Raw genomic sequence first — 16,677 nt, forward strand, 5'->3', positions numbered from 1 at the left:
ATATATATTCATAAAGCTAGAAAATTCAGAAGATACAAGAATGTTTCTAAATATTGTAAAAATTGAACAACTCAATTTCTAATGTTAGTAAATTTAGATAGCGAGTAAAACAAAACAGGCATCGCAATGATAAATAACTAGCTTAGCATCTAGACGATCTGGATGATTAGCAATCAACGACTCGAATCGCTTTTTATCATGCTTATATCCTGATCAACAGAAAAAACAAAAAGGAGAGAATTAGAGGCCAATGATTCCTTGGGGAACTATTATGCCCCATTCCTATCAAAGGCCAAACAACAAAACAATGTGAAATATTCATGATTTATTAAGATAAAGGGAATGATTGAATGCATCCGACTTGATGGAAGAAAATGTATGAAGCACATACATCAGAATTGTTACAAGAAGGTTGAACAGTCTCCAAGGATGAGACTGACAGCAATAAATGAGAATATACCTTCTCAGGATTAAAATGAACACAAAGGACATTACAGGCAGAAACAGCGAAGGGCGCGCTTTCTTTTATAAATTGCTCTGCTTACCGAAAATATGAGATCGCAATATCCACTGAACTCTTTAAGTCATTTCGCTGCAATCTACTTCAAAGTGCCCGAGCTATGTTTTTGAATTCATTCAGACAAGATTGCAAAATCTTTTGACGCTTCTGGAGGGACTGACGCTCGCTATGAAGGATATCGATTGCCCCGGGTGCAACAAACATATCCATGAATTTTTCATCATTCACCGCAAAAAGATCTAATGCAAGTGCAACAACCAGTCTCTCTCGGCTATATCGTGCAAATAAATAAAAAATTTCATATTAGAACAAAAATCAAACATATGCCAAAACTGAACTTTAGTATAGTATTAATTGCATCTCATCAATTTTTGGGTTAATTGCACATAGACCCCCTATAGTATTGTTGTTTTGAACTTACTACCCCTGTACTTTCGTTGTTGCATATAGGCCCCTGGATTAAATTTTTTGACTCAATAATTTCACCCAAGGACAATATATGCATAAAAATCACCCAGGAGCCAAAAAATATTTTATTGTATTTTTCGAACTTACTACCCATGTAGTTTCATTATTGCAAATAGATCCCTGGGTTAAAATTTTTTCCTCTTTTACCCTCATATGGACTCAATATTTTCTCCCACGGACAATATCTGCATTAAAATCACACAGGGTCAAGGAGCCAAAAAAAAAATTAACCTAGGGGGTTCATCTACAAAAAGCACGTGACTTGAAGACAGCAAATACTGCAGGGGGTCTTTATGTTAATTTTTACTCGTGGAAGAAACAAAGAGGGCATGTTCCCAACAGTGTAAGAGAAGTCTGAAAGGATGATGCTTGTACACACATTTTCATTTTCATACTTCGAGAGAAAACAAAGAAGGCGCCGGACCAAAGATTTATAGATAATAAAGCGCGTGTAAGGCTTATTTAGAAAGGCTTACCATGGAGTTAGGAATCCAGAGTTCAAGGCGGAAGGAACATTTCTCTCAATCAAAACTTCTCGAATCCTTGCAAAATGTTGAGCAGCTAACGAGCATATATCTGAGTACGATGACACTGGTCTCGTCCCCAATTCACTTGCACGAAATAGAAGACCTCCATTTTGGTTTTGGGTAGAGTTTCTTCCATTGGTTAAGACTCTTGAATGCCGTTTTCTTGCTCCCATGTCTACGCCATTTTCTTTTTTCTTAACCCCAAAACTAAGGTCACTTGGTTGATCAGGGGATGGCGTCTCGGGAACTGTCAATTGGCTTTCTCTGAGAGCTTCTCTGTGCTCAGTTCCTTTTCCAGGTGTTGTTTGTTGCTGATCTTTTGGGGGTATATTCTCCTGATCAGTGTCTAGGTTTTGATCTTGGAACGTTCCACATTCTGATAGATCAAGAGAAAACTTGGTGGTTGGAAGCTGACTGCCTCTAGCAAAACCGACAAGATCATATTCATAGCAAACTTGCGAATAGGGACTTGTCACTGAATCAAGGTGATGACGAACCAGTTCCTTGCACTGCTTGGAGAGGTCACGAATAAAGTTATTATAGGAGCCCCTTATAGCAGCATGAAAACCAATGTATCCATCCATGTCTCCATTTTTCCTCCGATCTACAACAGATGCAGAACGCATGCTTAACAAACAGTTTTGGCCATTAGATAAAACCCAGAAAGAAAAAGACAGAACCTTCATATTGTTATGCACTATGAAATAATGTCATCCAAACTCCGAGAAGTCATCCCAGGTGAATATAAGCACAGGTTATCATTATGATAGGATTCAATATGGACCTTGTGGCACTTAAAATGGAAATGCGGAGCAATGAGCTAGTGAATGCAAGTAAACAACTAAAGCAAGTTGAAACATTAGTGCAACAAGTCACTTACAATCTGAGTCATGGCTGCGGTTTCGCTCCATAGCCAGATCAAACAGACTTTTCAAAACAAAAGAAAGCCGCTCAATGGCAGTATCGAGCAGAGGAGCAATCCATGACCGTGCAGCTGCACGTGCTATCTCAGCAGCAGCCTCCGATATTCCCCTACCTCCGCCTCTACAAGCATGCGCAAGTAGAATATTCGCAACCTGGCTTCAAAAAATCATAACTGAGGCAACCTTCAAAAAATTGGAAAAGTTTTTCTCTGGCCTTTGTAATAGAATAATTACCTTTTCCCTTGAGACTTGTGGGCATTCAATTGAATATGCAGCACAGCGAAATTCATGCATTACTCTCTCAAATGCAGCTCCGCCGTAAAGCTTAAGGGAATAGTTTGGTGGCTTCACAGCAACTGTTACACCGGGCCAGCTCCCTATATTGCTTTCTGACCGTTCTTCATCAGTAGTTCTGCCCCATTGTTCAGGAGCAGGATCTGCCGACCCATCAATCAAAGCTTCCTTTAATAATAACAAAAGGAAATTATAACGAGATCAATTAGTTTTATTTATTAGCAATAGCAATAAAAACAGGGGTCTTTTCACGAAAACCACCCTTTATAGGTAAAATGGGGTGGCAATATTAAAACACCTTTGATGTTCATTATTAATAAAAAGACCTGGTAGCAATCAACCACTTCACTCACGTTCCCAACTTCTGTTTTAGTCTTCCATCAACCCAATCTTATTGCCTATCTCAGTAAGCTCAGCCTTCAATTCCTTCTTCTCAGCCAGAAGCATATTCGACATTTAAAGGTCAAAATGGTTGATTGCTACCTGAACCACTTCAAAGTTGGTTTCGAGGCTAATCGAACTTTAAATATGGCTTTCATATCATCACCCTAATTTAAAGATGGTTTCTGTGAAACAGTCTAAAACCAAAGAGAAAAGTGAAGAAAAAACAGTACCACATGACTGCAAATAGAAGCAGTATATAGAATGGCAGATCTTCGAAGATGAGAAACATCAGAAGTGGCCTGTATCTTTGATTCCATCCGAGCCAACTCACTGGAGACTTCACCGCAACGCTGATCTAGCAAGGCAAGTGTTGCTGGAGCTGCCTCTTTGTACCTTTTCTGAAGCTCTGATTCCAAGTACTGTCTGAGACAATTGAAACCGATAAAAGAACCAAACTTCTCTTCAGCAAATCCTCCCTTGATATTTTCACGAAGATGACGCAGCACATCACTGTCCACTTGAGAAATCTGCCTTCGAAATTCCTCATTAGACACTGTGCCTCTATCTTTTGGCAGAGCTACAAAGTACGGATGTATGTTGTCTCCAAGATAACCACTCGCACTAAGATAACTATCCACTTCCCACTTTTCAGTAAACTCCTGCAGGAACCAATCAGTTACTGTTAAGAAAAGAGAGCAACAACAAATTTGTTCACAGAAAGACATCTGGGAATCCTAGTTGTTACCTTCAGCCGGTTATCAAACTTGGAAATGACGATAATTGTCCTCTTGAAAGTGGGATCAATCTCACGAATAGCATCTAACCAGAGTGAAGAGCACCATTCTACACTACTTTGTTGGAGGAACAAGAGAACTCGATGTGGAGGACTAGCTAGCGACTTCACCATTGATAAAATTTCCTCAGGTGTACTCTCTGGTTCACCCTTCTTTGCCTGAAAAAGAAAAAGCATGAAACAAGAAAATAATAGAATGCCTTAAGAAATTTATATTTTGGGTACATGTATAAATGATGTAGGGCACCTTAAGAACAAAACCGGGGGTGTCAATGATTGTGAGATTGGGACAGTGAGCATATTCTGCTCTCATCACGATTGGTTTTGCTGAGACCGCAGCTTGGACCTTTCTTAGGTGTGCCTCTGTCCGGGATCTTATAAGATCAGCAATTGCAGACGCCAGCACCATTGGACTTCCATATTCTTCCGAATCTTCCTCCTGAAAATCAATCCTATGTGTTTAACTGAACAAAAAAGCAATTTTCATCTTTAAGATAAGAACTAGAGAGAAATATTTTGATGACAATGACAACTTGACTAGCAAAGGTTAACGCCAAAGATAGGAGCAGGAGATGGTCAATTATAATTGAATGGAGAGAGCTCATAAAGAAAACTAAAACTGCCCTTGTGTTGGTCTAAAATCTCCACAAGCATAAATAAACATTGCAAATTATAAAATATGCTAAATTTTAAGGCCACGGATTAAAAGTAATAGAAAATGACGCAAGAATTGCTTTCATTTGTTAACTAGAGATAGATAAGTAATTGAGTAAACATGTAATTATTTTATCTGTTGGTGGAGAATAGATGGTAATATAGAACAGAGCTCGAAACAAATGAGAAAGATCAGACGAAACTATGTAAGTTCAAGAAAATAAAACACCATTGTAAACAATATACTAGTAAATTCCATATCACTGAGTAGAACAGTTTATATCGCACTACATTAGCACTAATATAATAGATCTATTTATCATCAGGGCGCCTAAAGGAAAACAACGAATTCAATAGGAAAATCCTCAACCTTAACCTAATCAGAACTCAAAAAGAGCTGTATATATAAACCCTAACAAACAGAAATATCCCACGACAAATCCTACAAAAGTAAGACCTGAAATTAAAATCAACCTAAAAAGCCATAAATTTCATGGTATGCCAACGAGATGCGATGTGGGAAACCCATAACCAGAACAAGAAACCTACATAAATAATGAAATCAAACCTATATTTAATGTAGCTAAGCAACAAGCCGCTATATTTTCATAATCATCTAATCAAATTCTATAATCTTTCAAATAGGGAACAGAACCCAATTGGCAAAACCCCCAAAAATGTAAAACTGAACCTGATGTCAGAACAGCATGCAGCATTAACACAAGAACACCTGGTTATAGAGGCACTACCAAAGGCCCTAAATTTTAGAGCGCGGCGCGTCAAATTACAATTTTTAATCAACAAAACTATCACAGTCGATCAAGTCATAATTGTTTCATCAAGAAAACAGAAGTCTAACTGACAACACCCTAAGAATCCGACCTGGAACCAACTAATCAAATTACAATCCTCAGAGGCAACACCTAGAACCCCAAGATTTAGAGCACAACCGATCAAATTGCAACCTTTAACCAAGGAACAGAACCCAAAACCCTCGATTGGCAAAACCCTAACAAGAACCTCACCTGGAACCGACACCGGGGCTCGAGGGCCGTAGGATCATGGACCATTTGAAGAACGAGAGGGCGTCGGGTTCCCATCTCGACCTCGCGAACATTGAACCGAAACCCTAAGAGAGCCTCAAGGAGAGAGCTCTTGCCATCGGATTGGCCGCCGAGGGCGACGATCTCCGGTATCGGAGCTTCTCCTGCCGGAAAGCAACGGCAGCAGCCTGGAGGCGATTGGGTAGGCGGCTCGAAGCCGAGAAATTGAACTGCAGTGGTGGCGGCGGAGTCGGCATAGGGCGGCGGGGGCTGCTACGTTTTTTGCGTTGAGTGTTGGGGTTTTGATGGGGGTGGTGGTGTTGAGAGCGTGGGTTGATGCCATTAGAGAGAGAAAGATTTGGAAATTTGAAAAGGGGAAGAAAGGAGGGAGATGGGGGGGCAAAAAAAATAAAAAGAAAGGGAAAAAAGTGCCCGGATAAGGGAAGGGAGGAACCGGTAATAGCCGGTGAACTTTTGTGGAGATTTTGAAATTTTAGGGTAGGCCGGCGAGTGAAGGGCGAACTGCGAAGTAACTGGGCAGCTAATCTTGGCCCACCAAACAAGTGTTTGAAACTAGTCGGCGTTTATAAAGTTGGACTCCTCAAGAAAATGAAGGCCATGATAACACGGGAAAGCCCAATCCACTACAGTAGCAGGCCTGATCAAAGATTGAGAGGGGGTTATTACTGGGACGTGTGAGGGGTAATGGGGTAAATTTCGGTGTTTGGAGCAATAGTGGGATAATTGCGCTCTCTGGGGGTCATTGTCCCTCCCACGCACCAATCTTTTGCCCCCATGTCAAATTTGTCCCTTTTTTCACATTGGGACGATGGGGCGATGATATCCCACTTTAAGAGAGTGTTTGGTTCAAGCAAATTTTTTATATTTGGTGCGCATTATAAGTTTTTGGGATTAAAAAATGAGTTTTTTTTACTTCATATTTGGTGTTTGTTTCAAGAAAATTTGTTCTAGCATTAATAATGAGATGATCTAATATTCGCTATTCATATATACAGTAATGCTACAATAAATTCCTATAACATTGTTACTGTAACACAAACTGGAGGATCCAAGATTCACATTTCATGCTACAATAAATTAATGTAGCATTATTACAGCAACACGGGTTCATGTTAACTATTTTACAGTGCTTGTTAACTATATTTAGGTTCATGTTAACTATTTGAGGGTGCTTGTTAACTATATTCAGGTTCATGTTAACTATTTTAAGGTGCTTGTTAACTCTATTCAGGTTCATGTTAACTATTTTAAGGTGCTTGTTAACTATATTCAGGTTCATGTTAACTATATTCAGGTGCTTGTTAACTATTTTAAGGTGCTTGTTAACTATATTCAGATTTCCTTGTGCTTATTTCGCTTTAGGGGGCTGGTTCACAGGTATAACTTTTGTAACTTCATGGTATACACATGGATTGGCTAGTTCCTATTTGGGGCGGCTTTGTGATAATGGAACCAACCTGCAAAAAGCATTAACAATGCAAAGACCAATGCACCAATTACGGTACAATAGAATTGTAATTCACTAGTTATTCCAGATGCTCGCCAAAGCTGAAAAAACTCGGAGGTTATTTGTATTCCTCGGAAATCGCCACCCACATCACCATTCAATATTTCTTGACCTACTATTGGCCAAACTACTTGGGCACTGGGTCTAATGTGAGTAGGATCACTTAGCCATGCTTCATAATTGGAAAAACGGGCGCCATGGAAGTACATGCCACTCAGCCAAAGAAAGATAATGGAGAGTTGACCGATACGCTGCATTTTTGAAAGTTTACCGGAAGGAGTATGTGTGGAAATCTTGGTTCATGTTAACTATTTTAAGGTGCTTGTTAATTATATTCAGGTTCATGTTAACTATTTTAAGGTGCTTGTTAACTCTATTCAGGTTCATATTAACTATTTTAAGGTGCTTGTTAACTATATTCAGGTTGATGTTAACTATTTGACGGTGCTTGTTAACTAATTCAGGTTCATGTTAACTATTTGAGGGTGCTTGTTAACTATATTCAGGTTCATGTTAACTATTTTAAGGTGCTTGTTAGTTATATTCAAGTTCATGTTAACTATTTTACGGTGCTTGTTAATTATATTCAGGTTCATGCCAATGGGAGTGGAGACTTCAAACTGGCATCCAAATGGCAAAGCAAGCTCTTTGTGATGCTTTATCCGTTGAAAGGAAGCCTGAAGCTTTAACATGTTATCTGTGTAACTTAACAAGCTACCAAGAAAAGTTAACATGTTACATGTGTAACTTAACAATCTACACCAAGAAAAGTTAACATGTTACATGTGTAACTTAACAATCTACTTGTGAAAGTTAACATGTTATCTGTGCAACTTAACAAGCTACCAAAAAAAATTAACACGTTACCTGTGTAACTTAACAATCTAACAGAGTAACTTAACAAGCTAACAAAAGTATTTCAATAGTTAATGACTTATATAAGTATTTTAATAGTTAATAGGATAAATTTGTGCATCAATTTTATATCACATTTTCATTATAGTTCACATCCCTACAAAAGTATTTCAGTTCATATACACAGTTACTACATACATACAAAAGTATTTAGCTATTACATCTACGTTCAAGGCAAGATGAAAGCTAAATAACATTGTGCCTACTGAGGCACCAGATTAAGGAAAAGGCCTAGATGGAATTACATTAGTGTAATAATCCATAACTTCACAATACACTGATACTCATTTTCATCTTGATGCAACTAATCTGAAGTCTGGGGAGGATGTGGATTGTGGCAAGAGGATCTCTCTGTTGTCTTGATGCAACTAATCTGAAGTCTGGGGAGGATGTGGATTGTGGCAAGAGGATCTCTCTGTTGGGCCACGTTGTGCAATTCCAGGTGGATGTCATAACCTAAAACAAGCCAAAAAAACCCCAAAACAACCAATCTTTTCCCCTCTTTTTAATATTTATTTATTTATTGAATTTAACTAGAAAATCAATGAGAAATACCTTGAAGGCAATGCGGTCATGGGTTTTGTTGGATAACAGGACATAACACGAGATCTCATTCTCTAACTCAACTAATTAAACCAAAAAAAACATGAAATTAGACGAAGAACTGAACCCGACAAGATGAGGGTGGCCGATGTGGCGGTGGTGGCGGAGTTGAGGAGGCTGTGGAGGATGACCCGAAATGTTGAGGAGGGGCACGACGGGTGCTGGAGCGGCGACGGCGGCGGCTGCGGCGTTGAGGGAGGTGATAACACCTTATGAGGCGGCGCTGGAGTTTGAGAGAGAGGGAGTGGAGTTGGACGAGACGAATAGGTAACCTCACCAAGATAAGCATATTCACCTTATTTTCTTTTTAAGAATTTGTTTTTTCATAATTTGTGTTTGAACCAAACAAGATATTACAAATTTTAGGATTTGCATTCCTATAACAATGTTGAACTAAACAAAATATTAGAAATCTCAAAGCATGTATAAAGCCATATTGATTTAAAATTCTCTATGATATTACAAATTCTAAGATTTTGACATTTAAACCAAACACCTTCTAAGAGCAGATGACATAATTTAGGGAGCCTTCATATAACTATATAACTATGATATTTTAATAAGGTATCATGTCATCACTTGTTCCAATAACAATTTCAAATTATCTTATTATCTCTAATTATCTCACTTTGTCCAATTCAAATTGTCTAAATGAGTTAAAATTGCTCCATTAAGACAACTATCCCATTTGGCCCTAAATTATCTCGATGAATAACCCCCTAAGAAAAACAAAAGATAAAAGATGATGGGGTCAACCGTCCGTATGACAATATTATTTCAAGTGATATAGGATATCGTTGTAAAGTCCAACAATAAAGAGGAGTGGGAATTTTTGATGCTTTTTATTAAAAACTTGCTCATTTCTTTGTTGAAATGCAAATATGCAGGAAATAAAATCTCATGCTAAGCATCCCAACAGGAGGGATGGCAAATGGATGGTTTTGGTTGGGTCATAAATGAGTGGGTACATTTATGACCACTTAACCATTTATAACCCATTTTGCACTTGCTAAATGAGTTGTTCTCATCCACCCATTTACTAAATGGGTGGTTTATGGGTAACCCAATAATCCATTTAGTTATGATACTTTTATATATGTAAGTTTCAGGGATCTACTTGTAAATTTTCAGGGGTTTTTTTGCAAACTTGCAAGGGGTTTTGGTAAACTTTTAGTGGGTTTCTGCAAACTTGCATAAGGTTTTGGTAAACTTTTAGGGGGTTTTCTGCAAACCTTCAAGGTGTTTTTGTAAATTTTTAGGGGGTTTTCTGCAAACTTTCAGGGGGTTTTCTGCAAACTTTTAGGGGGGGGTTCTGCAAACCTTTAGGGGGGTTTTTGCAAACCTTTAGGGGGTTTTCTGCAAACTTTTAGGGGGGTTTTTGTAAACTTTCAGGGAGTTTTCTGTAAACATTCAGGGGATTTTTTACAAATTTTTAGGGGGTTTTCTGCAAAATCAAAGTATATGGTTTCCCCAAAAAGAGAAAAAAAATGGTAAGCTGCCACTAGCTAAGTTTGATTCACGTTAAAATGTTGAAAATGTGTAAATTTCAATGGTAAGCTGCCACTAGCTAAGTTTGATTCACGTTAAAATGTTGAAAATGTGTAAATTTCAGTTCACGATTTCTAATAGTAACCCCTCTAAGTTTGATTCACGTTAAAATGTTGAAAATGTGTAAATTTCAGTTCACGATTTCTAATAGTAACCCCTCAATATTATATTAGGTTACATTATTTGGCAATATTAGAGCTCGAAATTAACCTATGATCCATGATCTGATTTTTTGCAAATCTAAGGCATACACCTGCATTTTCAAATTGAGAGACCAGAGCTGCAAACAAATATGTCTGCTAATGCCCCTACTTGATAAATACATGCTCTGTTAATGCTCTTCAACCGTATACCACGGGTAAATGTTGTACTAGGTGTTAATCACATAAAGATAACACTTGATAAAAAAAAGTAACAAAACTGTAAGAGACACTATAGATAAGATGATATCAATTATCTATATTCTATTATTCATATTATCACCTAATAACGTAGAATATTTAATTAAATATCTGTAATAGAATTCTAGCCTTTTTAATTGATCTTAATTAATATTGCACTTAAATATTTCCTTATCAAGATTTGTTAACAAGAATATTCACCTTGTCAATATGGTCAACCAAACCATCTAAAATCATGAAGCTACTTAACTTTTCTGAAGAATAAAGTACCATCAGTAAGAATAAATTGTTTTTTGTAATTTTTAAAAGTTTGATAGTGTTATTTGCAATTTTGATATTTATAGGGGACTACTGATTTTTTTTAGATTTCATGTGTTATTTGCAAGTTTAGAAAATTCTAAGATTGTTTTGTAGTTTTGAACTCTTGAGGGTGTTTTTTGTAATTTTTAAATTTTGAGGGTGTTTTTTGTAAATTATAAATTTACAGGGGGCTGCTAGTAATTTTTGGATTTCATGTGTCATTTGTAGGTTTTGAAATTTCAGGATGGTTTTGTAATTCTAAACTATGGAGGGTGTTTTTCTAAAAATTTAAAACTTTGAGGGTGTTAATTATAAATTTTAAATTTATAGGGTACTATTAAAAAAATTTAGATTTCATATGTCATTTGCAAGTTTAGAAAACTCTAAGATTGTTTGGTAATTTTGAAGTGTTGAGGGTGTTTTTCTCATTTTCTACAACTTTTAAGGGTATTTTTTGCAAATTATAAAATTTCAGGGGGCTGTTGGTAATTTTTGAATTTCATGTGTCATCTGTGATGTTAGAAAATTTTGATAGTTTTTTATAATTTTTAACTTTTGAGGGCGTTTTTACAATATTTTAAACTTTGAGCGTGTTTTTCTCATTTTCTACAATTTTTAAGGGTATTTTTTGAAAATTATAAAATTCCAGGGGGCTGTTGGTAATTTTTGAATTTCATGTGTCATCTGTGAGGTTAGAAAATTTTGATAGTTTTTTATAATTTTTAACTTTTGAAGACGTTTTTATAATATTTTAAACTTTGAGGGTTTTTTTTGCAAATCTTAAAATTTTAAGGGGTTGTTAGTCATTTTAAGTGTTTTCTATCATTTTTATCTTTTAAAAATAAGTTTTGTAATTGTTGAAGCGTTGAGGGTGTTTTTAAAACAATATCCATCTAAACGGGCAAATGGGTGGGTAATAACCCGTCCCATTAATGACCCATTTATCTTTAATAGAAACTATACCCACCCATTTATGACCCATTTAACTAAATGAGTGGGTTTGGATGGTTCATTTGGTGGGTGGGTATGGGTGGACAATTGGTTTTGGGTTCATTTTGCCATCCCTACAACATGGCCACAATGCATCACATTAAAGGTCCGAATTTGAAGAGCTTTTTTTAAGGGTACCATTCCGAATTTAGGCTCTATTTCACACTATCACCTTAATTAATACATAACCACCTATATATATATTATAATGATTTTTTATCCTTTAGCCCTTATTTTGAACATATGGTTGTTTTTGAGATTATGTATGACAAATGATAGTTTATGTTCTTGCTGTAGTGTGATCTTTGATGCTGTGATTACTCCTATGGTGCCAGTGAAAAAAATTACAGATATGATTTCTCCAATATTGTGACAACTCAAAGTGAATACTCAATCTCAACAAGGCAAGTATTCAATCTCAAGTAACACTAACATAATGTATAAGATTAATTAAGTAAAGAAAATTACAATGACCGTTCGCACATCTTAATACCAATTACTTCACGGTATGTTTGGCTGTTTTGTGTAAAACCCTTGAAAAGCACTATAGCGAGTAATTGAACCGTCCACTTAGTTCTGACAGCTACACTGTACGTCCATATAAGGGCCCGTTTGGTTGGGTAAAATGGAGGGAGAAATGGACTGTAGAGCTGACAAAAGCTGACACTTTTGGCAGCTCTACAGTCTCTTTCCATCTTTGCCCAACCAAACGGACCCTAAGGGGCTGTTTGTTTCGTTTCCCCCAGAATCCAAAACCTACTTTCCTTCACTTTTTTTACTTTCCCCCACTTTTCAAAACCCATTTTCCTTTACTTTCTCCATTTTCCTCCAATAATATTGTGACAACTCATCTCATCACATCTCATTTCATACTTTTAAAAATAAACAAAATACAAGAAATGAGTCACATCAATCAACTCATCTAACTCACTTTCCCCCACTTTTCTTCATTTTCTATCATCTTTAAAAATTATTCACATCATCCAATAATATGGTGACAACTCATCACATCTCATTAAAATTTTCTTCCATCACTTTCCTCCAAAAAAAACAAGGAAATTGATTTTCCTAAGTATGTGTCACATCATCCAATAATATAATGATAACTCATCTCATCTCATCTATTTTTCCCTACTTTTAAGAATGAACCAAACACAAGAAAAGAACCTAAACAAGGAAAGTGGAGGAAAACATCAAAAATTACTCACATCAACCAATAATATGGTGACAACTCATTTTCTTCCCCACTTTCGGTTATAACTTTGATGAACCAAACCTTTGAACGTGGAGGAAAACATCAAAATTCACTTTATTTTCCCCCACTTTCGGTGTTTTTTTGCGAAACAAACAGGCCCTAAAACAATTCAACATTGAGGAAAATCGAGCAGAGCTTGCGACCTAGGATTTCAGTGGCCACATCAGCCTTCAACTTGTCTAAAAAAAATAAGATAATTGATTGAATGCTAGCCAAAACATGCCCAACCAAACAAGCCCTTTTGTCGGAAAGTAAGCTTTTGCTGTCATTCATCATGCACGACATCATAACAAAAACCACGCAGAACTACAAAATCCAAAAAGGTCAAGTTCTCTCACACCAATAGCTTTCGTCATAACTAATATTTCATTAATATTAACGGAAGGAATTGAATGGAAAGAACACGGATGGTTATCTGTAGAAAGAATGTACGCATGGGCGATTCGAAACTCGGGTAATTAGCGGATGATAATATCAAATAGGGCCCTGTTTATGGTTTTAAAAGCCCAACTTAAACAAAGCTCTACACAATATTGGAGGCCCATAAGCCCGATACTTTAATCTAACCGTTCAATGCTCATCAGACGCCTACACTCCGATGTTAACCTTTTTAGGGCTTACCTTGTTCCCTTCGTCTATATTAACTCGATCTCCTCACCTCCGCCGCTGCAAATTTCCTCTCTGGCTGATTGTTAAATTCTTTTTTTCAAAGAAATAAGCTTCTCTTGTTTTTTTTTTTTGCTACGAATGTTATTGTAATTGTTAATGAAGGCTGCAATGATGCGAGAAATGTGGCATGATCCGTTTTGGGATATGATTTTAAACAGCTATGCCAATTTCGCTACGTTCTTTCTGAGCACCTTTCCCTGTGAATTTGTTTCTTTTTATTTTGCGAAAAAAGAAATTATTTCTATTGCGTTCGGTTTTGACTGCTGGTATCTTTTCTGCATAATATTAATGATTCTGATTGCCACTTACATATTAGCCTTTACAAGAATGAGCATGATTCACTGAACAAGTGCGATTAAAATGTGGCATGATCCAGTTTGGGATATGATTTTAAACAACTAGACTGATTTCGCAACGCTCTTTTCTCTGTGAATTTATTTCTCGCTTTTTGGGGGAAAAAGAAATTATTTCTTTTGGATTGGATTCTCACCGATTGATAACTTTTTTTTTGCACAATATTAATGATTTTGATCATCGCTTTTACATGGATAAATTGATTGTTGATTGTAATTATGTGTATTTACATGGATAAATTGGTTGTTGATTGTAATTGCATAAGTAACCTTAAAAAACTGTCGGGCGAGTTAACAATATATTTAATTATGCCGATTTAGAATTAGGAGCAGGGTTTGCGTTAGATTTAGGTTAATAGCAACTTTTTATTCACTAAATTTGCATTGTTTTGACCCCCTTTATTCGCATACTCCAAGATCACCCGTGTGATTATATCATAGATCAACCGTGGAATTATTGTTGAAATAGTAATAATAATTTACCTTTGAACATCCAATACAAATTATGTTATAATATTGTAATATTAATAAATTTAATTATTACGCATATAATTTGAGTATTATTTATATAATTGTTGTATATCATTAGAAGTTATTTTGTTAGATCATGCACTATGATGATCACTTGCTTGGAGATATAATCTAACTTAGGACTTTCTTAAACTTATGCTTAACCTATAACTAGTAGATGATAACTTTTTTATAACATGTTATTATACATGACACCGATATATGAGATGTGGTAGTGGGTCTCAACCATCGAAAATGGGGACTCTCTGAGTGTATGTCTTAAGCACACATTATGATATGTGTATAGATCGTATTTGAATTATCTAGGACGAGTCACCTAAGAAATAAAGAATTCAAATTGTTACATGGTCCCTTTAACTTGATAATATTGTTATTGTCGATTTGATAATTTAGTATACTTTGATGTTATGGTTAAGCTTGTTTAGCAAACGCTACATAACCTGAAATGTTGTGTTGCTAAATTTCATTTAGGAAAATGATGGATGTCTAGATATACAATATCTCATTATGATGAGTTAATTTATTATGAATTTCTATGAAGCTATTAAATTCCAGTCGACAGGTGGCTTTGAAAATATTTTTTAAATTTACTTTTTTATAAAAATAAAAATTTTTGATGTTTCAAAATGATTTTTATTTATGTTCATGGGAATTGTAATTTAGGCATGAGCAAATAGGTGAGTTATCTTTCTTAAAAGAGTTACCTAAAATAAATGATACTGGAGATGACTGAATGTAAGATATTATTTATTAATAATTAATCTCATATTATGGAAGAACTTTTATGAACAGTTGGTCGGATACGGATTTAATTGTTAAATTAAAATTATTAATTTGATTAATAATTGGTTCTCGATATGAGATTCAATTGGTCTCACTAATGTTATTAGAAGAGATATACATACAATGCAAATCTATTTCTATCCTTAATTGTTATGGATAAAGTTTTTGAACAAATCTATTACTATCCTTAATTATTATGGATAAAGTTTTTGAACAAATCTAATTTTATCCTTAATTGTTATGGATAAAGTTTTTGAACAAATCTATTCTATCTTTAATAATTATGGATAGAGTTTTGAAATATTATGAATTGTTTAAAATTAAAATATCTAAGACTAATTTAATCCTATAAATAGAGTTCATATATAGTCTTATGAAGAGACAAAAATCTTATGAAGATAATATGAAGAAATAGAAATTTGAAAACCTCTCTCTCAATATTACTCCTCTTCGATGACGAGTGGATTTCAATTTGATATTTTTTCTCTTGAGGAAGTTTTTTCAGATTGATTTCAGATCAGATTATTGTAGAAAGTAGGAAAGCGTTTCAGGTATAATTTTAGATTTTAATTAATTTTGATTAATAGTCATGATATGCTTTTTCCGCTGCGTTGTATGTCACGAATCAAGCAAATGGTATCAGAGCGATTTACGAATTCGGTCTTTCCATTTTAATTAGAGAAAATTATCAAACAATTTTGATTAAGATAATTGGGGTTATTGTTCATTTTGGTCGAAGTTATTGTCTATCGACCGAGATTACTGTTCATCAGCGGTGTTATTGTTCATCGGCGGTGTTACTATTCATCTGGTTACTATTCATTGGGTTTAATTTGTTAAGCTAAAATTAATTAGATTAAATTAAAAGTTTGATTAGATCAAACTATGGTTTTGTTATACAAGGGTTATGATTATTTGATTAGATTAAATTAAAATTTTGATTAAGATCAAAATTAGGGTTTGGTTACTGTTCACTCAATAATTATTGTTCACGGTTTACTGTTAATCGATGGAAAAAAAATCTTTTGATTGAGATCAATTGAGGTTTTTCATATAATCATGATTATGATTCTTTGATTAGATCATATATTTTGGTTATTTAATTTGATTAAATGTGTTCTAATTGGGTTTTTTATTAAAAAAAAGGATATTGGGATGATTGATTGCGAGTTGGACTCGCCGGAGATCGACCGCC

The 16,677-nt window shown here is 35.4% G+C and overlaps 1 protein-coding gene across 1 annotated transcript; it reads right to left on the reverse strand.

The window, feature by feature from the left end:
• Window positions 307-5,801, reverse strand: LOC109840946 (dynamin-related protein 5A). The gene is made up of 8 exons (XM_020409777.1): window positions 5,589-5,801; window positions 4,157-4,348; window positions 3,862-4,068; window positions 3,347-3,775; window positions 2,673-2,900; window positions 2,396-2,591; window positions 1,465-2,119; window positions 307-791 (listed from the first exon to the last, which is right to left on the reverse strand). Exons 1-8 carry the CDS (start codon window positions 5,661-5,663, stop codon window positions 605-607), a joined length of 2,169 nt encoding a protein of 722 aa, XP_020265366.1. The 5' UTR covers window positions 5,664-5,801; the 3' UTR covers window positions 307-604.

This window comes from Asparagus officinalis, chromosome 5 (assembly GCF_001876935.1).
Source record: "Asparagus officinalis chromosome 5, Aspof.V1, whole genome shotgun sequence".
Taxonomy (NCBI): domain Eukaryota; kingdom Viridiplantae; phylum Streptophyta; class Magnoliopsida; order Asparagales; family Asparagaceae; genus Asparagus; species Asparagus officinalis.